Genomic DNA, 25,210 nt, shown 5'->3' with positions numbered 1-25,210 from the left:
TATATCACATAAATAAGATAAGTACAAGTTGTGAATTTATTTAAAAAATAATTACACTGATAAATTTATGAAATGTGTTGTCTAGCATAAAATTCAGTAAAAATATATGCTTTTGCACAGCAAATTAATGTAAAATTCATTCAAATGAGGAGCTCAGAGCAAAAAAACGCTATTTTAATAGGAAAATGCATACGACTTAGAGTTTTTTTGCTCTGAGCGCATCAATTGTATGTTTTACGTTGTATAGTCCTAAATGTTAGGCTATGTTGGCTATGCTTAATTTTAAAAAAAATCTATTATTTTTTGTATAAATATAAATTAAAACATAAATTGTATTTACTCCTTCAGCAAAAATTGCCAATTTGTGTTATACACTTATGTTATATTTTTGTGGTGTTAATAGAAAAAGGAACCCTAAAAGCTATCAATTTTACTAAAAAGATAAATTATTGAATGACAATTAGTCCAACTCGTAAAAGGTAAAATCAAAAGCTTCGAAGTACCCTAATTAAGTATTAGTCAAATAAAAGTGTTTGCGGAGGAAATGATTCTTCTCATAAAAATTTTCTCAATCAAGGCTGTTAGTGCATTGCATCGTTAGAGTTGTTTGCAATTAGGGCAGAATCTCGTACCACAGAGAGAGAGATTGAGAGGCAGAAAGGTCTATCAAGGTGTGAACTTTGGTGGCAGCCCAAGATAAATCTCTTGGTGACCAAGCAAAAGCTGTGATTTCTGTGTTTTTGGAGGATTTGGGGTCGGGACAGCGCGTACGCAGTCCCGGCTATCAAAAATTGTGCGCACGAGTTATCCACATTAGGGATAATCGCAAGGGTCAGCCCAACCGAAGTGCAATGGAAGAGCCTCGCCTCGGGGGAACCGCCTTAATGATCACGGTAGCCCCTACGCCAGGTAAGTATGCTTTGGCAAACATTGCATCTTCCACCTCTATCACAGCTACAACTGTTGTTCGCATGAAGTATACGTTTAATGTGAAATCAGCAGTTATTAAGAGATTCTTGTCTACTCACATGTAATTACAGCTGCCAGGAGTCTCACAGCATCCAGGGAAGCATCACAATTGGGATAGAAGGGTTGCAGGAGATATTGGGCAAATGTGAGGGCAGTTATTGCATTTCCTGTGGGCACCAGAATCAGTAGAGCCACCCAAAGGTACAGGAATGCTGGCAGGGGACCAAATGCCACACCAATGTAAGCATAATCACCTCCGGATTTGGGTATCATTGTGCCTGTGGAAAGAAAATAGAGAGATATTTAAGATTCTGTTGGTTTGAGATTGAGCAAATTGGCCATATGAGTTGCCTTCAATTCGTCTTGTTGTGCTCCAATTTTCCTCCGGAATCAACCACCATTATCATATTAAATCGGTGGGAATTAGAAAAGAATGAGAGGCATGTGGGGTGCTTCAAAAACATTTATTATTATTTTTCCTCCGCGCAATTTTGTAACTTCTCCTTCATCTTTCTGTTTTATCCAGAAATTCGCGTCCACCCACAGGGATAATTTTTACTGGGGCCTCCAAGAAGCCTTTTGTTAGCCTGGAAATTGCGCCCAAAAGTTTTACTGTGGTCAGTGAACCTCCTTAAATTCTGAAGGCACGATAAAAAAATGCCTCAAACGAAAGATAATTGCGATTCCATGGCACAATGGCAAAAAGCCACATTTCAGCATTTTTATTCGCCACGGAAAAAGGGCGATTGAGTGGAGGAGGGAAAAGGCAAGAAGGAGGTCGTATGGAATTTCTAGCATGACGCAATTTCAACATGTGCCCAAAGCTTTGTGTGAGCATCTTTTGGAAAATTAACAGACTGAAAGTGTCATAGAGGAAGTGTCCAAAAATAAATCATAAATGTTTTGATAACATCCATTTAACTGGGAATATGATAAAACAAAAGGTTGGTGCACCAAAAAGTGTGTAATTGTAATGATAGATTTTATCACAATTTGGCGTATTTTCCAGGGAGGAACTCTAAAAGCATGTTAAGAGTGCTATATTACCATGTAAGAGGCAGGATGAAGAGGCAAAATCAACCCTGGAGGACGAATCCACGAGAGAAAGAGAGGGAATGAGAAACAAGGGTAAGTAATTCAGATATCTTGTACTTGCCATTTCAATTTTTTTATCAGTGGTTTTGAAATGGGTTTTAATTATTTTAAATTAGTTTTTAAAACGAAAAACGTGTATACTGAATTCTGTTGATTAATTAATTTTTTAATAATACATTTATCATGGGGTAAAATATAATTTTATTTACTGATGATAACCCTAATGACTTACTAAACTTATAAATAAATAATAAATAATGAATTTCTTAACTTAAAAATAACTAAATAAATTATAAAGGGATTGAATTGAAGTTACACTAAGTCCCGACATTAAGTCCTTCGGGATTATGCACCTGACGGAATTATGCACATACAATTATGCAAGTTTGCCTACCCTTGGGAGTCAATTTATGAAGTCATACGCCTGAATGTATACAATGTTGCGACGCGGGAAATTTGAAAACATTTTACTACTTTCTCAGAATAAAACTTTAATTTCTTTTATTAAAGTAAATTTTTTAAATACTTATTCTAACCATTTATTGAAGAACTCTGGCCAAAAAGTACTGTTTGTTAATGCATTTCCATTGAACAGTTGAATCTTTTTGTTTGAACTACTTTTACTCCGCGCGAAATTCGTTCTACGGCCGATTTATTAAAAAAAGCCCCTGCGGGTATGCAAATTTTCTCAATGCTTAATGCCATTTCGTGCGTTTTTTTTCGGTCCCGAAAATGTGCATAATGCCGGGATTTAGTGTATAAGCTTCTTATATTAACGAAATATTCCTAATAATAATTTTCATGTCATATATTCTGAACACTTTTTTTTGTCAAATTAACAAGAAAAGTTTGTTGAAAAAGTGTTCTTTCATACAGAATAGGGAAAAGTTTTGTCAAATCAGTGGCCAAGTGGATCTTGTTTAAATTTTGTCAAAAGGATGATTTTCTGTATGAAACATAAGAAAAAAAATTGTTAAATTAGTAAACAACATCCTTCTGACAAAACTTGAAAGATTTGTCCGCTTAACAAAACTTCTCTAATTCTTCTAAAATATTCTAATTTTTCGATACATATATTTAAGGGGATACGTGGGTCAAAATTAACAAAAACAGCAGACTTTGTTCTAATTTCTTTTGAACATAATAAAAAATATAATTAATTCAAGCTTTTAGGCATATAAAAGTACAACATTCAAATTATATTTCCTGAAATTTTCATTTAAAAATTTATCCTGTGGGACTTGATTTTTGGAGACATTTTTGAAAAAAAAACATACTTTTCGGTGGATCAGATTTCTCGGAATTGAGTCATCTGGAAACTAAAAATTTATTTGATTTTTAGACTTTAGATGGACCAATTTAGAGAAAACTTATTCACCGAATTTAAGATGTTTGAGAACATATTTAGATTTTTCACAAAATTATCATTTGATTTTCCATGTGATTTTAACCAATTGTATTAAGCACTTCAATTGATTACTCTATTACATTAAATGTATCAGACCATTTAATAGGAGATTAATTTCATCTCTACCATATCATACTACGAACAGTTTACTTAGAACATTACCTTAATTTCTGGTATTTAAGGTAGGGCATTGGAATTTTTAAGGTAGGACATTGCCCCTCAATGCTCCCCCAGCGCTCCGGCCCTGGTCCCACCTCCCCCCACTTTCGCATCAAATACCATTTTCCGATTAACAACCGATTTGAACCGATTCATAAATCACTCAAAAAATTGCCCAAAATAGCTTAGGAGTAATATAATTGATTTTTTTTATCGGTTATGAATCGGTTTATTACCTATGTATTCATAGAAGAATTGGGATTGGTTCAGTCTTGTCAGAAATTCCAAGGCCTTTGTACTGAGCTTAAGTCTGACCCCATTCGGTTGAGGAATACACTCCCTAGAACCTTTTTAACTGTGTATGTTCGTGTGACGAGATATTCAATTAAAAAAATACACGAGCAGTACATAGTAAGGTGGGGTAACTGGATCGTTTTCCGAAGAGTGCTACTTAAACGCTTGTTTTTGGACTGATGAAATTCATTTTTACTTCTTCTAAATCCACAGAATTATTCACTGTTTCATTCAGAAACATAATATAAAAAATATCAAAAATATTAAAGAAAATTTATAAAATAATGATAATACTGAAATAAGTCAGCATGCACTAACTGGGTCGCCTTTTCGTTAATTCCCTTTTAATTAAATCTTTGGCTTTGAAATACTTTTTTTTCACAAGGAAAAAACAATAAATGTTTTCAATCAAGCAGCTGTCATTAGCGAAAATATTACTGCTAGAAAGTTTTTAGTGAAGAACCCAGCTGGCACAAGATTGAAATGAGTCGATTACACTCACTTATTTAATGGATAAAAATATTATTTTTGCTTTTCCTCAAACTTGAATAGTTATATTATGTTACTGTAGTGACTATATTACGGAAATAAAAATAAAAATATTATTTTAAATGGATTAGTCATAAACGATCCAGATAGCGAAGCGCCCAGATTAGCACACTTGACTATAAGGATTTGTCAACTTTAAATGGCTCTCCTGAAAAATTGTCATTTTGAGATAGCATAGTATGGAACGGAATCATCGATATGTATTGCTTATTAAGAAATTAAAGAAGTAAAGCAATATAGCTAAACCATAGGTCTGCAGCCCGTATAACTTGTACAGTCCTGTACCATCCCAAAAATTCCCCACAGTTCCCCTATCCAGTCTGAGTTTGAACTGTTAAGAACAGTTGAAGTTGCAACTTATGATCTTTTAGTCACGTTCTTGTAGCTTTTTATCTCAAGTGCGAAAATGAGTTTTAGAAAGCATTTCAAATCTTAATTATTTTAACTGATCTCGAAAAATAGGATTGGATGAAAAAGAGTAAATTGAATATTTTGCCAATGTGCATTTTTTACTGCTAAATGAAAGTGAATAGCTGATTTATTGGTCAATTTCTCAACAAAATTCATTGAGTAAAAACCAGGGTACACTACAGAGTAGAATACATTCGCCTTGGTGGCTGTTACTAGTGAATAGTTGAACGAATGAGCAAGAGGAGAAATAATTGCGCGTGTGTAAGAGAGCACATGCTCGTCAAACAGGTAAAAAGAGCGGTCTTAGGAAGAAGTTGGAAGCCGGCTGATGAAATCCACAATGAGTGTGTCATCGTTGGTTAAATGAGGCGTTGGGTATTTCACTCACCTAGTTCTGCATAGCATAGGGCACCAACCATACTGAGGACGCCCGAAAGGATCCACACAATAAGGGCCTGACCGATGGAACCACTGTACAGGAGGACACCTTTGGGCGATACAAAAATCCCAGCGCCAATAATGACGCCCACAATGATGGCCACGCCATCCAGCAGACCCAGTTCCTTCTTCATTTTTACCCCATCGTTGCTTGTGCTGTCTTCAGGTGCATCTTCTGTGTAACTGATTCGGGGCTGAAGTGTACTTTCCGAGGCGGATATTTTAGCCATTGTACGGGGTTCTTGAAGTACCAGAAGGAATCAATGTTTGGCGCACTTTGATAATTTGTAGGATTATTATTTTTTTGTTTTAAGAGATCAACAACATGAAAATCACGCAATTCAAGTCATCAATGGTATGAGCATCGAGTCCACTTTATTTAAATTAACCCCACAGATCAGCACAGATTTAAATGATCCATCATTATACAGCAAGGCAACAAAAAGTTAGTTCGGCAACCAAAAAAAAAAACTAACGCACTTCCTGGAATTTGTTCTCAGAACATCTTCCCGCCAAATGATCCGAAAGAAAGCACGTGGTAGGTTAAAGGGCTTTCTAAATTTACTAAAAACATCACTATTGTTGGGCACTTAAAACGTGGAGAGAGGAAGGGAATTATTTAGCCACGTCTCGAGGGAAGCACTCAATGAAATTTTGCTGCGTTGTCAGACCCAAGAGTGAAATGGAACTGAAGTTGGAATATTCAGCATGGGCCAGCTATACAAATGCTCTTTCACGAATATCGCATACATTTATATTTGGCCAGCGAAATCTATACGCGATTCAACGGAGAGGGGAACTATATAATACGGAAAGAGACTACTACCAAGTATTGGTGAAAATTGCAGAGGAACCACTACATTGACTACATAGTAGAGTGTTGATGCTGTTTCTAATTCCATGTTGTTGCTTGCTCCGGAGATATATATATGTACTCAAAAAGAAATATAAGGAAAAACTTCCAATAAGCAAAAAAATGGGCAAAATAGGCACAATTCCCTCTCTTATCGCCTTATTATATATGTATGTAAATTAATCTGGTTATACACTAGTTTCTATGCGATAGTGCTGATAGATAAATTCATTTGTGGGTAAATAATCTGGTTCTTAATCATTCACACTTTGGTTTAGTTTTCCTGCGATAAGAGGAAATGCTCTATTGTCACATTAGGCGACGAAAACATTCTTAGAATTTCGTTCATTACGCGATATGCTTGATAAGAATTTATTTGTGACATATTCCATTACAAATCATGGGAAAATTAAATATGTAATCACTCTCTAGTTATTTTTTTTTGCTCCGGGGAGATGCAAAAAAAGCCAAAGAAAACATCTAAGAATAACATTTAGATTAAAATTTATCATAGAATTTCTCGTGATTCTTCTAATTCTTTAATCTAGAGAAAATTTACCAACAAAAGTCTTTTGCAAACATTTTTAAAATAAATATTGTGTTGGAAAAATGCTTATATAGCTTTCATTAAATATATTACGCAGAATACAGATTTTCATAAATAATTTAAGGCATTTTAAGATAGCATTGCAGATGAGATTAAGTGAAAATCTTGCAAAATAGCACATATTTAAAATCTAGAGAAAACATTATGAAATAAAGTGACAGATTTCAAAAGAAAGAAGAATTATTTATAACTCGTGCAAGAATGTATACTTTTAAAAGTCGGTGTAGGTAATCTACTGACGGTTGTATTAAATTTGGTTTGCCTTTTAATATAGATTTTAGGAAAAGTCCAATCAAAATTCAAATTCAAATAGAATTTTCTACCTCCACGCACTTTATTTAGACCGGGAAAAATTCATGAAGACAAAATTCACATCTCTTTCTTTCTCAAATATTTTGAATATGTCTATCCCATTCTTCAGAAATCTTCTTCTTCTTTAGAAGGTCACAACAAATTCAATTCAATATTTTTATTCAATTTGGAATAGGGTAAATGTCCTAATTCAAAACCATTTCCAGACGATTTAACTTTGACATATTAAATTCATATTTTTTCTGAAGAGAATTACATAAATTTGCTCCTAGACTCTTCTAGAATGTTACTGTTTACTGAAAATTCTTTAGATATAATTTGAAAACTTCTTAAATACAAGAAAAATACGCGAGTGTAAAATGCTCCTATTGGAAACAAATTAATCCAAATGGAGACAAAGTTTCTAATTGGAGACAAACGACAAACAGTGCAAGTGAAACCGCGACGAAAGGCTTCCAAAACCTTGTTGAGTTGTTCCTGACTGCAGGATTTGTTCTTATTCCTGGTCTTTTCTATTTTCCCATCTAAAACAATAAGAAATTCTCTCCAAAAAAATCATATTTCCAGGGTTTCCTATTGAAGAATTTGCAGACACTTCAGAAAAACCCTTTTTGTTCACGAAATAGGTAATTATTTCATTTGAAAACTTCACGTGCCGTTAACAATAAAGATTAGCACTTAATTTAACTAAAATTAGCCAGAAATATGACATCAACGTTAAACAAAACGAATAAACAATAGTCAATTTATTGTGTTTTTCATTGGAAAACATGGTCGCTCGATGAAAAATTCGATGGTGAAAATGTACACTTTTAATTTTTCTGAGAAATTAACAAATTAAAATTTGTGAATATGAATGGATTTTCGCTTTATTTGGAGCAAAATTAACTAAATAATGAAACTGTGGTATAGAAAATATATAAATATAGTAATTTAGTACTGTATTTATCATGAAAACAATGACGTTTCCATTTGGAGTAGCGAAAAATTTCCATTTGGAGCAGGTTTTGGATTAGCTTAATTTACCCTAGTATAATTAAATGTCGGATAAAAATTTGTTATCGGTTCATAAGCAATTGTAATCGGTTTAGTCTTGTCAAAAATTCTACAAGAATTCCCAGACCTTCCCAACAAAAATTATATCATTCGGTTCAGAAATACGTTTTTTAGAGCCTCTTGAACCCTTTCATGACGAGAGGGGCAAAAGTCGGGGATCAGAAAAGTTTCCATTTGTAGTAGCGAAAAATTTCCATTTGGAGCAGGTTTTGAATTAGCTTAATTTACCCTACTTTTCCAGAGACGATGAAATGTTCCTGGTTTAAATGCATATGCATAATTGAAGCCACGATATAGCTAAAAGATTTGTAGAAAAACGTAAGCTTACTAGGGATTAGCGAGGTAGGGGCAGGAAGAAGCCGTTGCTCCCCCTGTGCTCAGCATTATAACACTAAAATTTGGCTTACTAGCAAAATACAGTTAGACTCTCGCTCAATCGGCTCTTTTTCAATCGGGCGAAAAATTTTGTTGACAATTTTCACGTTTAATTATGAAGCTAATTTGCTCAAATTCGCTGTTGTTCTTCCTATTTTATCGTGATTCTGTATAATTGAGTGCTTTTTGTGGAATTTACAAAGGTTTTGACGCCCAAATCTATCTATAAACCGGATAACATTTTGCCCTAAATGCCCAATTGAGAGAGCGTCTACTGTAATCCAAAATAATCAATTTGGTTTAAAATTATGAAGGGATAGCTACAATGTTGTCCTAGAAGCTTTCGTGGAGAAACTTAAAGCTTTCCACATTTGTTGCCCTACAATAATCAAAATTGGTGCAGTAGGAGAAGGTGGGGCTTGTTTGAGCTGTGGGACTACATTGTTATACGATTTCCACGTTTTTACACCTAAAAAGTGATCAAGTTATGAGGAAACAAAGTTAATAACACCCCCGTTTTTTTCAGTGATAAGATGAAATTCTTTAAGGTTGGATTAAAATTGTTCGTTTCTTGTGCAATTTTTCAAAATATTTATTCTTCTTTGCGTTCAAAAAATGTTTTATTTTGTAGTATAGTCTTATAGGTTTTATACTTAAAAAATATTCTCCTGAAATACCAATTATTGACAATGGAGAATGGTCTTCAGCTCTTAAGAGAGTAGCCGTTTAAATGCTTTGATAAGTTGAAGATCCCATTCAGGATCGCAAGAATAATAAAGTGAAATAGTAGAACAGAAAACACACCGAATTTGAAACTGTAATTTTGATTACTTAATACACGGTCGTAAGTTGTAATCCAGCAGTGATTTTTTTATATTTCCTCTAATTTGTATAATCAAGCCAACCTTGAAACTTTGACAAGAAATGTTAATAGATAATTAAATTTTTAATTAATCTGCTTTATTGACAACATTTACATTGTTATAAAACTTTTTATCCTTATTTTTACATACAATAACATCCGACTAAATCTCTAATCTTGTCTCTAATACGTTTTGAGTTTTCTTTGTCTGTTTCAGTTTGTTTGTCCGGCTGTTCGGCCGTTACGGTTAGAGATAGAGACTTAGGATCTTAGGAAAACCCTCCATCATAAATCGACTCAAGGATCGTTAAAATTCCCCTCCTGTCCCCTCCCCATCAACTCCAAAATCATGTTTTTTTGATTTTTCTAAAACACGTCGTGTAAATTCTTTTTTTTTCATTTTTGAATGTTTTAGAGATGAACTAGGTGGAAATTTGTCCATATACGAAAATACCGTTGAATCGTTCTTAATAATGGATTTTTTTCATGTACAATTGGGTCACCCGTGATCCAAAAATAAAATTTTCCCTATGGCCAACTTTTGCTACAAAAAATTAGAAAAACTTACTTTTCTGATCCCCGACTTTTGCCCCTCTCGTCCTTAAAGGGTTCAAGAGGCTCTAAAAAACGTATTTCTGAACCGAATGATATAATTTTTGTTGGGAAGGTCTGGGAATTCTTGTGGAATTTTTGACAAGACTAAACCGATTACAATTGCTTATGAACCGATAACAAATTTTTATCCGACATTTAATTATACTAGGGTAAATTAAGCTAATCCAAAACCTGCTCCAAATGGAAATTTTTCGCTACTCCAAATGGAAACGTCATTGTTTTCATGATAAATACAGTACTAAATTACTATATTTATATATTTTCTATACCACAGTTTCATTATTTAGTTAATTTTGCTCCAAATAAAGCGAAAATCCATTCATATTCACAAATTTTAATTTGTTAATTTCTCAGAAAAATTAAAAGTGTACATTTTCACCATCGAATTTTTCATCGAGCGACCATGTTTTCCAATGAAAAACACAATAAATTGACTATTGTTTATTCGTTTTGTTTAACGTTGATGTCATATTTCTGGCTAATTTTAGTTAAATTAAGTGCTAATCTTTATTGTTAACGGCACGTGAAGTTTTCAAATGAAATAATTACCTATTTCGTGAACAAAAAGGGTTTTTCTGAAGTGTCTGCAATTGCTTCAATAGGAAACCCCGAAAATATGATTTTTTTTTTGGAGAGATTTTCTTATTGTTTTAGATGGGAAAGGATAAAAGGCCAGGAATAAGAACAAATCTTGCACTCAAGAGCAACTCAACAAGGTTTTGGAAGCCTTTCGTCGCGGTTTCACTTACACTTACACTGTTTGTCGTTTGTCTCCAATTAGAAACTTTCCCTTGTCTCCATTTGGATTAATTTGTTTCCAATAGAAGCATTTTACGCTTGCGTAGTTTTCTTGTATTTAAGAAGTTTTCAAATTATATCTAAAGAATTTTCACTAAACAGTAACATTCTAGAAGAGTCAAGGAGCAAATTTTTGTAATTCTCTTCAAAAAAAAAATGAACTTAATGTGTTAAATCTTCTGTCAAAGTTAAAGCGCCTGGAAATGGTTTTAAATTAGAACATTTACCCTACTCCTAAGGTATTTTGGGCAATGTTTTGAGTAATTTATTAAGCTTTTTCAAATTGGTTAGGAAGCGGTTATGAACCGATAAGTAATTTTTATCAATTTTATTACTCTTATAACTATTTTGTGGGATCTTCTGAGTGATTTACGAAAGGGTTTAAATTAAATTTTAAATCAGTTGAGAACCGGTAAACGTAAAATGATGCGAAAGTACTTTTGAGGTTTAGCATCTAAGTCACGATTTCGAGCATTTCGCAAAGCCTGGGACGCTTTGCCACCTTTTTAGTAGAATGAAACATTGCTGAAAATGTTTTTTGAAGGTAAAGGAGCGGGAAAAGGTAAAATATATATGATGTCTTGATTCTTTAGGACTAATTATGAGACTTCTAGTCTAATGATTCTAAGTTATTAAATAATATCCCTTCTGTTTAGAAGCAATTCTTCGATTCTTTCCTTCTGATCAAATTATATCATCATAAGTAACAAGGGGGGATAGAGTACCGTTGGGATATATCAATGAACTGTCCGCTAGGACAGTCATTAATACATATCCAAGAATAGTGGGAATGGGAATTGCTTCTCAGGTTCTTGAGATATTTCCAAAATAGCGGTTTCAGGAGGAGAATGAAAGATGTGGGGAGGAAACGGTAGTAATATTATCATTCCTTTGATTGACTTATGTGTTATCGGGGTAAACTATTTTAATCTTTACCTGCATTATTTTGTCCAGGAAATTCATCTGAAGAATCTTTGATATTTTTATTTAAAAATGCATAAATAATTCAATTAATATAGGGGAAATGCTTCTAATTTTGTCCAGTTTCTTATTTTGGACACTTGGAGGATAACATTGGACACTAAAAATAAATTGATTAAAATGATGGATTTTTATTCCAATATTCGATGAATAATGAATTCTATCTAAATATTTGTTCTTTTTGGAATATTTTAACACTAAATACGTTAAAATTTGAATATGATTTGAGTTGAAATTGCTTTGTTGAAAATTCAGTGTGAGCAATTGCTTACGAGAAATATGACAGAACTTCGTGGCTTACTTCAGTCTTATTTAGTTTTGGTGAAGTACTAACAAAGTTTGTTCGTTGTTTTTGAGTGATATTATTGAATATTCATTGAATATTGTGTTGATTCACGTTACTGATGATTTGTACATTTGACCTGAAGTGAGATTTGCCTTGTGAATTATATTTTTCGTGTGAAAAATGGGAAATTTTTTAAGACATTCACCAGTGAGGTGATGATTCTTATTTTGGACAGGTGTTTTTCTCACGAAATTTCGTGAAATTCTAGCTTTTGTGATGACTAGGTTGGACAAATGCATGGAGAAATAAAGGAGCATCATCTCTACGAAAGAGATGTAGCGAGAAATGCCTTGAAAGGCTCCCGGAAAGGTCAGGGAATGAGCGAATCCGCACGTACTTGGAGCACCGAAGTCAACTCACTTTAATGAATGATATGGAAAGTTTCTGGGCGTCTTGTGACATTCCACGTTTCCCTTACATGACCAGGAAGAGGACTTGGTAAGATTGGTTCATAAAATGAAGAACAATGGGCATCCTGTTGAGGCGGATTATCTGTCCAAATTTACAGACAAGTTGTAAAAATTAATAACCAAGTTGTCCAAAATAAGAGTCAAATTCACCTCTACATATCAATTCATTTTTAAACGTATTAAAACTAATTTTAGTAAAAATGAGATGATAAATAGCTTGCCAAGTTTCTAAACAATCCTTCTGAAAAGAGAGTAACAAGAAAAGTCAATTAGTATTGAAAATATGGCACTTCAAACTTAGGATATCGATTCTTATATGCAGACTGTCCAAAATTATAAGCACTTCCCCTACCTCTAACTAGAAATTATCTATCAAACTTACCATGATTTGATATAAAGCGGAATAAATGTACCAGACCTACCAGGCTCTGGTAGTCAATGAGTTAATCTTTCTCATCGATAATTCACTTTTCTAATTATCTTCATCAAAAGTTGAGGTAATACCGCTTCAAAATTTATTGATTTCAAGGGCTAAGGCAAATGGTCAATGAACAAAATGAGTCGTAGACGTCGTAGATGTATATTTTATTGAGTGAAGGGTTAACGAAAGAGATTTGTGGAGATGACCAAATGTCCTCATAAATTTTCCCAATTAAAATGATTTTTTTTTCAATTATCACTTAACCCAAACAATATAGAGATAAGGGTAAAAAGATTGTGGAGACTGGGAGAGAGTTGTTTGCAATTAGGGCAGAGTCTCATACCACAGAGAGAGAGAGATTGAGACGCAGAAAGGTCTATCAAGGGGTGAACTTTGGTGGCAGCCCAAGATAAATCTCTTGGTGGCCAAGCAAAAGCTGTGATTTCTGTGTTTTTGGAGGATTTGGGGTCGGGACAGCGCGTACGCAGTCCCGGCTATCAAAAATTGTGCGCACGAGTTATCCACATTAGGGATAATCGCAAGGGTCAGCCCAACCGAAGTGCAATGGAAGAGCCTCGCCTCGGGGGAACCGCCTTAATGATCACGGTAGCCCCTACGCCAGGTAAGTATGCTTTGGCAAACATTGCATCTTCCACCTCTATCACAGCTACAACTGTTGTTCGCATGAAGTATACGTTTAATGTGAAAAAAATTCTCTTACAGCTTTTTTGGCGAAAACGGCGAAAATTGAAAGGAAAATGCACTTTTTATCAATTCAAGAGGCTTTTATGGTATCAAGAGAATATATCGGAGTTTCTGTACAAAAGCTAAAGTCACAGGAGGCCCTGGAAAATTGTCCAGGAGCTAGGAAAGAAGATGAAAAATTTTTGCAGTCCCATCTTCGCTGGTTGTAAGCAGAAGTTCCCCATTTTTGTGCATCTGGATGTCATAGATTTCTCTCCGGTGACCCAGGAGTGTACTCTGAAAGAGGTAATCATGGAATTAGATATCAGGAATTGGGGAAAATCATGATTTTCTCAGTACTTTTAGTTGGCCAGTTCTTCCTTCGAAAACTTTTACTGATCCATCGAGAGTGGCAGCAAGAAGGGTCAAATCCCGTGTCCAGAGTACCTTTGTGACGCCTGATAGTTCGTCGTCTTTGCACTCACATCGTGGACTCTGCCGGGAGATGTCCCAGATGGTGATTTTTCCCTGAAGAGTCCCCGTGGCAACGAGTTTTAGGGCATCTGTGGCTGGAGAAAAAGCCACAGTCTCCACGGGATCTCTGACATCGATTCTCCCAAGAGGTCCAGCACTGGAGGAGATTACGAGCAGTCCATCGGATCCACCTGAGACAAAGAGACTGCCCTCGGGATCCGTTGAAACTGACAAAACTCCTTCTGTATGGCCGTGTGGAGAATTTGGAGGAATTCCGAGGACGGACGTCGTAGTTTTAATGTCCCAGAGGGTAACACTCCCATCGGCGTATCCTACGGCAATTTTCTTGGCATCTGCCGTGAGACTGGCACATTCAGCTTTAGAATTGTGTCCCTGGAGAACTTTGCAGTCGCCTGAAGGAATGCGCCAAAAGTACACTTCACCACTTTCTGACCCAGCCATCAGGACATTTGATGCTCTGTGCCACTCCATCCATGTCATGTCACCAATATTGAAGTGCCACACCCTCTTGAAGGCCTCAGATAGGCGGAAAACTTGCAGGAAGCCACCCAAATCGCCTGTGGCCAGGTAACTTCCATCGTAGCTGAATGATGCAGCTATAATTGTGTCACTGTGTCCGTCGGATTTGAATACAACCTCCCCAGTGGAAGTTTTCCACACGTATGCAGTATCATCCTCACTTCCAGTCACTGCCAGAGGTTCTGTGGGATGGAAACTGCCACAAAATACAGGTCCGGAATGTTCTTTGAATGTCAACACTGCATCATCACGAATTGGCTCTGTTTCTTCATTATCCTGACTCTCACTCCCGGCTGCACCTTCTTCATCGGATTCCATGTCATTGTCCATCCTCTCGGCATCATCATCATCCAAAATCTCTTCGACATGGACAAATTCGTCAGGGAAATCATCATCCCTGTCAAAGTTATGACCATCCATTCCATTGTCCTCAAATAACTCCTCATCGAAGTTGTCTTCTCGGGGTGGTGGACGATTGGGTGAATTGTGTGATCCCATTTTATTGGTTTCTGCTGGAAAATTGTGAGATCATTGAATTTTTGGGGGATTTTCCATGACAATAACAATCTCATACTCACCTTTCCGGACACACGTGCTGCTGCGCATGAACTTGCTGAGAATTCCAACAGGGGCGCTAGTGTCGAGACAACAAAATCTGACAGCCGGAATATTGCCGGATCTGCAAAAAATGCATTGTCTTTCCCTGCTTTTTTAGGGCATTAACAGCTCATCTTCTCTCTGGAAAGTCCCTCCCCCAGCCTCTATCTATCATCTGCAATCAATCATTTGTGGAAGAATTTGTCAGAATGCAGGGTATCAAGAGATTGCCCTCAAGCCACTAATCAGCAGGAATCACAATATTGGTCCCAGGTGGACCAAGGTGAGTGATTCAATTGCTGATAAACAAGTTCAAAGAACCGTAATTTAAATTGATTATTTGTTTTTCATTAGTCCATTCTCTCAAGAGATATGGAGAGTGCTCCGGGGGGATGAATTCCTCAGTTAATGAAAAATTCCCATGATGAATCTATCAAATGGATGGTTTATGGGTTGACCCACTTTCCTGGATATAGCAAGAGGTACCGGCAGATGATTGAGAAGAAGCATTTGCCGATCATTTCCTGGTCGGATTCTGTGCGAATCTCGTATGTCGCAGGAATCATTAAAATAAACTTGATTGATTTCTCATGTTTGGCCATCAAATCACAAGAAATCAAATAGCATTTCCGCAGAAGCTGGATATGGAGGATAAATGCGCGCCAATGGAGGAGGAGAAAAAAGGGCACAAAAAGGAAGGCAGAGAGAACAAAAATAAATCAGGTAATTGTGTATATAAGTGAATCGTGATGGAAACTGGACACGTTTTTCTCTCTTTTTGTGGATTGGAGAGAATTCTATATATATTTTTTTCGTTGTTTCATGTTGTCTCTCGCAGAAGCCAACTCTCGCGGAGTCTGCAGCGCGAGAATCCCGTTATTTGGTTTTGTATTTTGTGGACTCAATATGCCGCGTTGATGATGGAGAGAGAAGTATCAGCAGAATGCTTTTTATTGGGCACTTATGCAACCCAGAGAGACGACGCACACGATGCCCAGGAAAGTCGTGAGACATCGAATCGGGCCACCAAATGGTTGCCCAGAAAGCTCCATAAGCAAATCCAAGGTAAGTGCATAAAAAAGAGACGGTTATTGGGCTTGAGAAAGAGAGGAGATTCTATCGGGAAAATGTGATGGGGGCAGGGCACAAGGGGTGCATCATTGAGGGGATTATGTGTCCGGAACACTTAGTGAGAAATTGTGGGAAAGGTATTTTTGTGATCGTGATCAAAGAGAACAATTCCCAGAGTGCCGCGAATTCAAATAATTGATCACAAAATGATATTTCAGTGCGATATTAAACCGCATCTCTTTAATTCAAACCTGATACTTGAGCATCTCCAAGTACCATGTTTAACCCTTTAACTCTTTCCGGACCGCAGCATATGCTGCAAGCCAATTTCACAATTTTTAATCAAAAATATCTAAGCTTAGGAATTAATTGAGGTCCTACAAAAAATATCTTACATTTGGACATCCTTATAGTTTGTAATCATCCACAAGAATCGGATTTTTATCAGTTCTGAATAATTAAAAAACATTGTTTTTCATAGAAAATGCATATACTTCTTTGGGTACTACAGTCCCAAAAGAGACGAAAGAGTTAAGGAAGGACGATGGGAATACCGGTGTCCCATAAAGAAAATAATTTTAACTGACTACCTAAAGCTATTTTTTTCTTATGTCTGTATATAATTGTAAAGTAGAAGGTTGAAGGAATCTAGTTTAGTAGAATTTATTTCTCAACTTTTTACAAAATGTGCTCACACTCTTGGGATACTCGATTAATTAAATTCTAGCGCCTCTCGCGTATATCTTTAAAACTACTATATTCAAAATTTAAAATTAACGGTTATAATAATTATACTACAGTTCGGCCAACACTGACCTATTAATTTAAATCTTATTTAAATTAAAATATCAAATATACTAATAAACAAATACACAAATCCAAACTGAATCAAATTCGAACTACCCCAATAGTGTTAATTCATTCTTGTTCAAAAAGCAAATCTATCCCTAATTCAGGAGATGAATGTTGCTCTGTGTCAGAACCTGGCTCACAATCATTAACACGCCACAATCGCATGTTTTTCGCTTCAATAATACCTTCATAGGGGATTTGAGTTACCTGGCATTCATCAATATCACGGATAACGTACCGATCATGAGGCAATACGCGTTCAACAACATAAGGCCCCTTGTATTTTGGCATTAATTTCTTATTAATGCCGGGCGTCGTGTCAACATTCTTAATGAGAATGAAATCGCCTACTTCATAGGTTCGTGGACTCTGGTGAAAACGAGAGAATTGCTTTTCATTGTACGCTTGAACCCTTTCAATATTCTGAGAAGCCCTGTCTCTTAGGTCTTTGAGATTTCGTTCAACCGGATCCGCCTTATCTTCTAAATATTCTGCGAGTTCATCCACGTCAGGCCCCTTCTGATCTACCCCAAACAACAATTGACTGGGAGTACAACCAATTGATCGATGAATAGTGTTATTCAGCGCAAATTCAGCACGTGAGATCTGCTTCACCCAATCAGCGTGCTGTGCAGGTTCACTTAATTTCGCTAATATTGGCAACAAGACGCGATTAACCCTTTCCACTTGACCATTGGCCTGAGGAGATGCAACTGCGACTTTTACATGCTCTACGTTTTTCTCATCCAAAAAGCTCTTGAACTCATGCGAGGTAAAGCAACTACCTCTGTCTGAAACAATCCTCACCGGTCTACTGTAATAATCAAAATACTTTGCCAGCGCACAACAGACCTCTTTAGTGCTCGTGGAAGCAACCGGGTACAAGCGAGTGTACTTTGTGAACGCATCAACGACTACTAGTACATGTTTCCTCTTTGATTGTAGTGAAGGCAAAGGACCCACATGATCAACGTGAAGCGTATGGAATGGTACAGCTTTCTTCGGAATACTATGCAAATCTTGACGATTATCTTTAGGCGGAGCAGAATAAAGCATACACTTTACGCAGTTTTGTATAAATGTTTCCACCTTCTTATTCATACTTGGGAACCAATAAAGTGTCTTCAGTTTATCATAGGTCTTATTCATACCGAGGTGCCCAACCTTCTCGTGAATCTTTTGAATTAAAGCTTGTTCCATTTCGCAAGGCACATAAAAATATGCATGGTTTCTACGATCGCGCCTGTACACCAATCCATCCCGCAAAACGTAAAGCTTATCTTCCTTAGTCTCTAACTTCTTTTTAATCTCCAAAATCAATGGGTCTCTGCTTTGTGTAGCTCGCAATTGGAAGTCCAAATCAACTTCTCCTGCATAATAGCAACGACTCAATGCATCAACATGCTGCATGAGTTCACCACGTCGGTGAACAATCGTATATGAATATCCCTGCAATTCTATAACCCAACGAGCAACCTGCCTATTCATGGGCGCTTTCTTGGTTGTTTGTTCAAAAGCAATACAATCCGTTACTATGAAAAAGTTAATCCCTTCCAAGTACACACGAAATCTTCTGAGAGCATAAATAACCGCAAGAGTTTCTAGCATGAAACTTGAATATTTAGCCTCGGATTCAGTCGTACATTTCGAGTAGTATGCAACTGGATGAAGCTTCTTGTCATCCTGCCTCTGTAAGAGCATTGCTCCAAATCCCATAGAACTGGCATCCGTATGGAGTTCTGTTTCCCGCTTAGGATCATAATATGCCAAGACTGGGGAACTAATCAATCGACTTTTCAACTTAATAAAAGCATCTTGGCATGCTTGATTGAAATCAAACGTGACGTCTTTCTTAAGCATATCAAAAAGAGGTCTCGCAATTTTTGAAAATCCCTCTACAAATCTACGCAGGTAGGCACACAGTCCCAAAAATGCCCGAACTGCTCTTACTGAGGTGGGAATTGGATAATTCTTAATCGCACGAAGATGTATATCACTTGGCTTTATTCCCTTCTCTGACACGACATAGCCCAAGTATTCCAATGAGGAGTATCCGAACTTACACTTAGACACTTGGATATCAAGTCCGTTCTTTGCCAAGCAATTCAAAACCCGTTTAAGCAAAACCTTGTGCTCTTCGAAACTTTCACTCGCAACCATTATATCGTCCATATAGACAATGATTGAGCCTTCTTCAATAAATTCTCTCAATATTTGTGAAATGAACCTTTGAAATACAGAAGGTGCATTTTTGAGACCGAAAGGCATCATTGTATACTCGTATTGTCCATCAGGCGTGACAAACGCTGTATACTTGATCGACTGCTCTGATACTTTAACCTGATGAAATCCACTCTTAAGGTCCAGTAAAGAAAATATCTTCTTATTTCGCAACTGTTCCAAGCAATCGTCAATCAGTGGCAAAGGATAATTATCGCGGACCGTCAAGTGATTTAAAGCGCGATAATCGATGCACATTCTTGTGCTACCATTTTTCTTTTGCACCAATACAATTGGTGAAGCGTATGGAGAATTACTAGGACGAATCACACCCTTACTACAAAGATCATTGACAATCTCACGTACTTGTCCCCTTTCTGCATAAGAAAGCCTCCTTGGTGGACTATAGAAAGGCGTATCATTGGTCAAACGAATCTCCATCTCACATTTAGAGCCATGTGCACCATTCGAAGAGAACTTCTCAAAATATTCCTTCTCAATTAAATAACGCAATTCAGTTGACTGTTCTTCTGACAACGAAGTACAGATATCAAGCTCATCATTGCTAACTGCCAAAATGGCATTCTCCAAAGGGCAGAAACCACTTTCCTCCAATATTTCGATATTTTCGATCATCAATTGGATGGAACGATCATTGAAAGCAACTTTATCCAAATCTTCTAAATCAGACTCAAAATCTTGATCATTTTCAACACAATCCTCGAACCCGCAACAAATAACCGGAAGTTCACTCATATCTATATCCGGCTGACTTTTTATTTCGCGCTCAATATTGACTGGACTTTTTGCCTCATCATCGTTACGATCCACTCTCAATCCCTGTACATCTACCGCGTTTGAGCCAGACTCTGTGATTGTGTAAAGGAATGCCTCGCGATTCTCTACCAAGCCCATTTCTTGATTTTCTTTTACTTTGTCGGTAAAATGCAAATGTATACCGAACTTCTTGAGAGCATCTCTTCCCAACAACAAATTCATAGGCATACAAGAATCTGGAACCACCAAAATCTTTATTTCAATCTCTTTTCCTAACAGTATTAAAGTACAGTTCAATTCATCAAGGAAAGTGATTGGTGTTCCGCCAAAACCTCTGAATCGTGAAATTATTTCATGTTGGGTATTTAAAAGATCTTTTGGAATTACTGATGCTCTTACCAAACTCACTGGGCTTCCTGTATCCAGAAGGGCAATAATTGTTTTAACCGCGACACCTTCCTTACAATGAATAGCAACACTCACCTGTACAGTAATTGGAATCTCTGACTCATCTGACTCTACAGCAGCAGCTACTGCTCCAGTAGTGCAATCCTTCACCGAATGTCCTAGTTGTCCACAAGTGAAGCAACTTCCTGGTGTTCTCTTTGGTTTAGGGCAATTTGCAGACAAATGCCCCATTTGGAAACAGTTGAAACACTTCCTCTGGCTTATCGGTCGACTGGATGATGAATTCTTAACTTCCCGTCCGTCACTCATGGGCTTCAGTGGTTGTCGTTCATATCTTGGTATTAAATCCTTCAATTCTTTCAGCGTTTTGGCTCCAGCAAGCACAGCAGCATTTGATGTTCCATCTCTCAAGCCTTTGAGAACAGCACTGATAATGTCCTCTTCAGTGATTCCTTCAGCCATGGCAGCAATCTCTTCCATTGCCACAACATAACGATGAAGAGATTCATCTTTGAGGCGCACACGTTTGTCCATCTTCTGGATAACCTCTCGAATTGACAGCTTTCTACCAAATTCTGACAAAAGCGCATCTTTCAATTGTCCCCAAGTGGTTGAATTGTGTGCCCTCAGTACCATTCTAGCTGTCCCTTTCAGCATACGTCTTGCGAACACCATCTCAGCCGGCCCTCTGATTCCAAAAGCAGCACAAACGTCTTCAAACGATTCTATCCATTTGCGCACCGGATAATCATCATCACCACTGAAGGATTCAAGAGCACCCTCGACGTCAGAAAATCTCAAGGACATGGAATTCATCGGTGGCAAGTCATCAGTTGCTCGTGCACGTGAGTCTGACAGCTCCAAAAGTCTTCGAATATCAACTGTGGCCAAAAGAGGTGGACACTGAATATCCGCATTTGTCTCATTACGTGCTGGGTCGCTTCTTTCCCCAGAAGCTGCGCCGTCTGCATTGGAATCTTTTGGAATAGCTCCACGTGTTTCAGCAATTTTCATCGTTGAAAGGCCAAGATTCACATTTTCCGCAAGTACATTGACGCCGTCTGCATCCTTTCCGCCGTATGCGTTCTCTCCACCGTCTGTGGAGTTCCATGAGTACCCCCTCGCGCCGTCTGCCTCGGGAAAACCCCGGAAACTTCTCTCACAGCTCCTAACCTCAACTGGGAGTCCGATGGCATGAGCAAATATTTCACGGATTTTCGCTTCATCTGCGTCATCCGGGAAGTTCACCCCCATCCTGGTCAACTCCTTCTTAATATCTTCCACTGTAGGAGTCATTTTTGCACCCCACACCTGAGTTTTAGTAGAATTTATTTCTCAACTTTTTACAAAATGTGCTCACACTCTTGGGATACTCGATTAATTAAATTCTAGCGCCTCTCGCGTATATCTTTAAAACTACTATATTCAAAATTTAAAATTAACGGTTATAATAATTATACTACACTAGAATATTTTTTTGCAAGTCTCTAGCTATTTGTTATGTAGTAAATATTTAAGCTCAAAAATGTCGAATTTTTAAATTCTCAAATTCATAATTGATTTCACTTATTTTTTATACTTCCAATTTTTTTTAAAGCAAAACTCTTGGCAATAAAAACTACAATACTCATACGTAATATTTTTCATTAAAGCGAAAAATATTATTCATTGGTATTGTCAGAAAAATTACTAAAATTTTTGGGCTATTTTTATCCCTATCGTTCATAGAAGCATAAAATACACCGAATCAGACTCTGTTGGACTTTCCAAAGTTAGATGTAAGACTTATCATTGATTATATTTCTCAGATTAATTTTTATTGTTGATTTTCAGTCCGTAAAAGTGTCTCGTCGTTAAAGGGTTAACTCTTTCGCGTCTTTAGGGTCATATATGACCCGGGGAAAAAAGTTTCTTTTTGGCTATTTACATTAATTGAAATCTAACTGGAGTCTTGAGAAAATGAGCCAAGAATCTTGCATCCTTCTATTATGATGTCGTGCACGAACAGATAGATTTCAATTAATGTAAATACCCAAAAAAAACTTTTTTCCCCGAGTCATGACATTACCCTAAAGACGCGAAAGAGTTAATGGTGCTATTCCAATGAAAAATGAAGAGGGCAAACCTTTTTCCTGAACATTTACTTTAGTACTTTACTGTTTTGAACTGCTTCTAACATTAATTCATTTTTAACTGCTCGAACTCCAAGAGAGAGCAGTTTCCACAATCGACTTTTTTTTTAAACTTCTCACCATCCTAGCTGGCAAACGGTAAGAGATATTGACTTCCGGTCTTCGGTAACCCCCCCCCCACAAGTCAACTTTCTCTATCGAACTAAGTTATACAAATTACCCTCCACCCCTTCTATCCCCTCCAAAAAAAACATGTTTTTTGACTTTGCAAAAATTGGCCCTGACGATTTCGTTCATTTTTGGATATGTTTCGGAGGTAGTCCAGCTGAACATTTCGTTCTTAGACACCTATCACCGGAAAAATCGCCATCTGGAATTATTGAAGGTCAAAGCTCAATTTTCACCCGATTTCTTCAATTAATTAATTATAAGGTTAATGATTTTTTGAAACCCTCTTCTTGAACAATTTTCAACTTTAAGATGGTTTTGTGTTGATTTATAGACAATTTTAATTCGACAATAATTTTCTATACATCAGAAAACTTTCGAAAAGGTATCTAAGGCAGAGCTCTTTCTCGGGAGTTCGAGCAGTTCGCAAAGCCTCGGACGCTTTGCCACCCCTTTTTTTGTATTGGTTCCTGTCTCGGTTGCTTTCCCCAGTCTACGCTGTATTCTAAAACCCAGGGCCGGTGGGGTGACATTAGCTCTGAAAAATGCGACCAGTTTTAGTGTAAATTTTTTCCTGTTTTCGTACACATTTCACGATATATCTCCAAAACTACGTAGGGTAGAGTAAGTACTTTTCGCCACCTTAAGGTTTGACACCCTTATAATTCTTACACTTTTTGTCGAAATAAAATAAAATTTTGTGTACAAGTGCTCTGATGTGGTGGATCTTGATGCTTTGGTGGATCTGACATCACCTACTTCTAGCCGCCCATCGACATTTAACCTTTGCCGAAAACCGCTTGTCGATATCTCCTTCCGTTCTCTCTCCAGAAGTGGTTATACGACGGACGGACGGACGGGACGTCCACGAAAATCGATTTTTGGCGCATATGATATTCGTGATCTATGAGTGTCAAAACGTGTAAATCCAAAATTTGGGCCCGATCTGACGAGGTCGGATTTCACCTAGGAGCACAAAAGCTGAGATTGTAAAGAATCTCAGCTAAAGATACTACAAAATCACAGAAGATCTGAGATTTTCTAGAGGAAGTAGGGAAGAAGTTGTGACAAAGATGGGTTTCTGGGAAGAATTGAGCAGGATATAGAGCAGAATCTCTGGTCCTATCTACGTCTATGTATATCGTCGGTTGCGTCTACCTCTGTCGTATCTGCATTTCTTTTGTGTCAGCATTCCACGCAAGACGGGACGTCTGTATTGTAGCTTGCACCAAATGCAGATATAAAACAAATGCAGATACGACAGAGGTAGCCGCAACCGACGATATGTCTATGTGTATCTACGTCTTCCTGTTCATAAACGTGCTAATTCCAAGAGTTTTTCGATGTTTGAAAGGTACTGAATCTCTGACTAGAATGGTATTTTAATAAGTTGTAATATTGAAATTAATTTGCTCAGTGTGTAGGCAAATATTGAAATATTGGTTACAATATTCGCTTCAATATTGAAGTTTTATTTCAATGTCACTTTGAAATGTTATTATTGCAATAATTTGCCTAGTGTGTAAACAGCTTAAAAAACTGGCTCGAAATACGCGTGGAGGTTCCTTCCTTGCTCCCTGTCTTTCAGTTACACAGAAAAAAATTTTTTTTTGTAAAAATGTTCGTAAATGTTTGTGAATTCCTATGGTGGACTTACAAATTGCTCGTGAATCGTATAACCCACAAACATGCTCGTAACATGATCATTTGACGAACATTTTTTGCACTTTTACAAACATTTGTTCGTAAATGTTCGTAAACACACAAAAATGTTCGTAATATTTTGTCATTTGTTCGTAAATGTTCGTAAAATGTTCGAAAGGAAAACAAACATTTACGAACAAATGACAAAATTTTACGAACATTTTTTGTGTGTTTACGAACATTTACGAACAAAATGTTTGTAAAAATACAAAAAAAAAATGCTCGTCAAGTGATCATGTTACGAACAATGTGAAAAAGTACAAACTTTTACGAACATAGGAATTCACAAACATTTACGAACATTTTTACAAATTATTTATTCTGTGTAGATCAATCTTGTAACTGATTCGATTCATCTGCACTATTTGAAATTTGAATCATTTGAATTATCTTGTGAACTCTTGTGCTTATTTTGTCCCAATGACATACCCTTTGGAATGGGCATCGATATCGATCTTACGAGTGAAATATTGCCTCCTTTTTGGGTGAGAATCGCTGGAAATGGGAATTGATTTTTTTTTCGGGATGTAACTGTGTGAATGGGGAGTGAATGAATATATGTATCTTTTACCTCATTTCCGTATGCAAATATGATGAGAGAGAGACATTTATGAGTAATGCCAT

At 36.8% G+C, this 25,210-nt stretch overlaps 2 protein-coding genes and 2 non-coding genes across 5 annotated transcripts in view; all 4 read right to left on the bottom strand.

The window, feature by feature from the left end:
- The window catches only part of LOC129803223 (Y+L amino acid transporter 2), a 10,740-nt gene extending 4,632 nt beyond the window's left edge, over window positions 1-6,108 (bottom strand). Inside the window, exons 1-2 of the mRNA XM_055849668.1 lie at window positions 5,274-6,108; window positions 1,029-1,247 (exon numbers count right to left, since the gene is read on the bottom strand). Of these exons, the coding sequence (XP_055705643.1) occupies window positions 1,029-1,247; window positions 5,274-5,553 (499 nt within the window). The 5' untranslated portion in view covers window positions 5,554-6,108. The remainder of the gene's footprint in view (window positions 1-1,028; window positions 1,248-5,273) is intronic.
- On the bottom strand, window positions 755-917 carry LOC129805090 (U1 spliceosomal RNA). Its single transcript, XR_008752061.1, has one exon. It is a non-coding gene; the product is annotated as a U1 spliceosomal RNA (small nuclear RNA).
- A 7,318-nt stretch (window positions 6,109-13,426) lies between the features above and the next one.
- On the bottom strand, window positions 13,427-13,589 carry LOC129805082 (U1 spliceosomal RNA). Its single transcript, XR_008752053.1, has one exon. It is a non-coding gene; the product is annotated as a U1 spliceosomal RNA (small nuclear RNA).
- A 134-nt stretch (window positions 13,590-13,723) lies between these two features.
- On the bottom strand, window positions 13,724-25,177 carry LOC129803227 (angio-associated migratory cell protein). 2 transcript variants are annotated; one of them, XM_055849673.1, is made up of 4 exons: window positions 25,158-25,177; window positions 15,236-15,336; window positions 14,004-15,169; window positions 13,724-13,940 (listed from the first exon to the last, which is right to left on the bottom strand). In XM_055849673.1, the coding sequence occupies exons 1-4, from the start codon at window positions 25,160-25,162 to the stop codon at window positions 13,824-13,826; spliced, it is 1,389 nt and encodes a 462-aa protein (XP_055705648.1). In that variant the 5' UTR covers window positions 25,163-25,177; the 3' UTR covers window positions 13,724-13,823. The 2 variants fall into 2 exon arrangements, with proteins under 2 accessions (XP_055705648.1, XP_055705649.1); XM_055849674.1 differs by having other exon boundaries at window positions 14,004-15,166.
- Window positions 25,178-25,210: the final 33 nt, after the last annotated feature.

This window comes from Phlebotomus papatasi, chromosome 2 (assembly GCF_024763615.1).
Source record: "Phlebotomus papatasi isolate M1 chromosome 2, Ppap_2.1, whole genome shotgun sequence".
In the NCBI taxonomy this organism is placed as follows: Eukaryota; Metazoa; Arthropoda; class Insecta; order Diptera; family Psychodidae; genus Phlebotomus; species Phlebotomus papatasi.
This window is presented reverse-complemented; position numbering and strand designations above follow the sequence as displayed.

Excerpts from the sequence above, each read along its gene's own strand:
- LOC129803227 (XM_055849673.1), bottom strand. Across the intron at positions 15,170-15,235 it reads CAGCACGTGTGTCCGGAAAG|CAGAAACCAATAAAATGGGA; the intron begins GTGAGTATGAGA and ends ACAATTTTCCAG. Across the intron at positions 13,941-14,003 it reads GAAGAACTGGCCAACTAAAA|AGTACACTCCTGGGTCACCG; the intron begins GTACTGAGAAAA and ends TACCTCTTTCAG.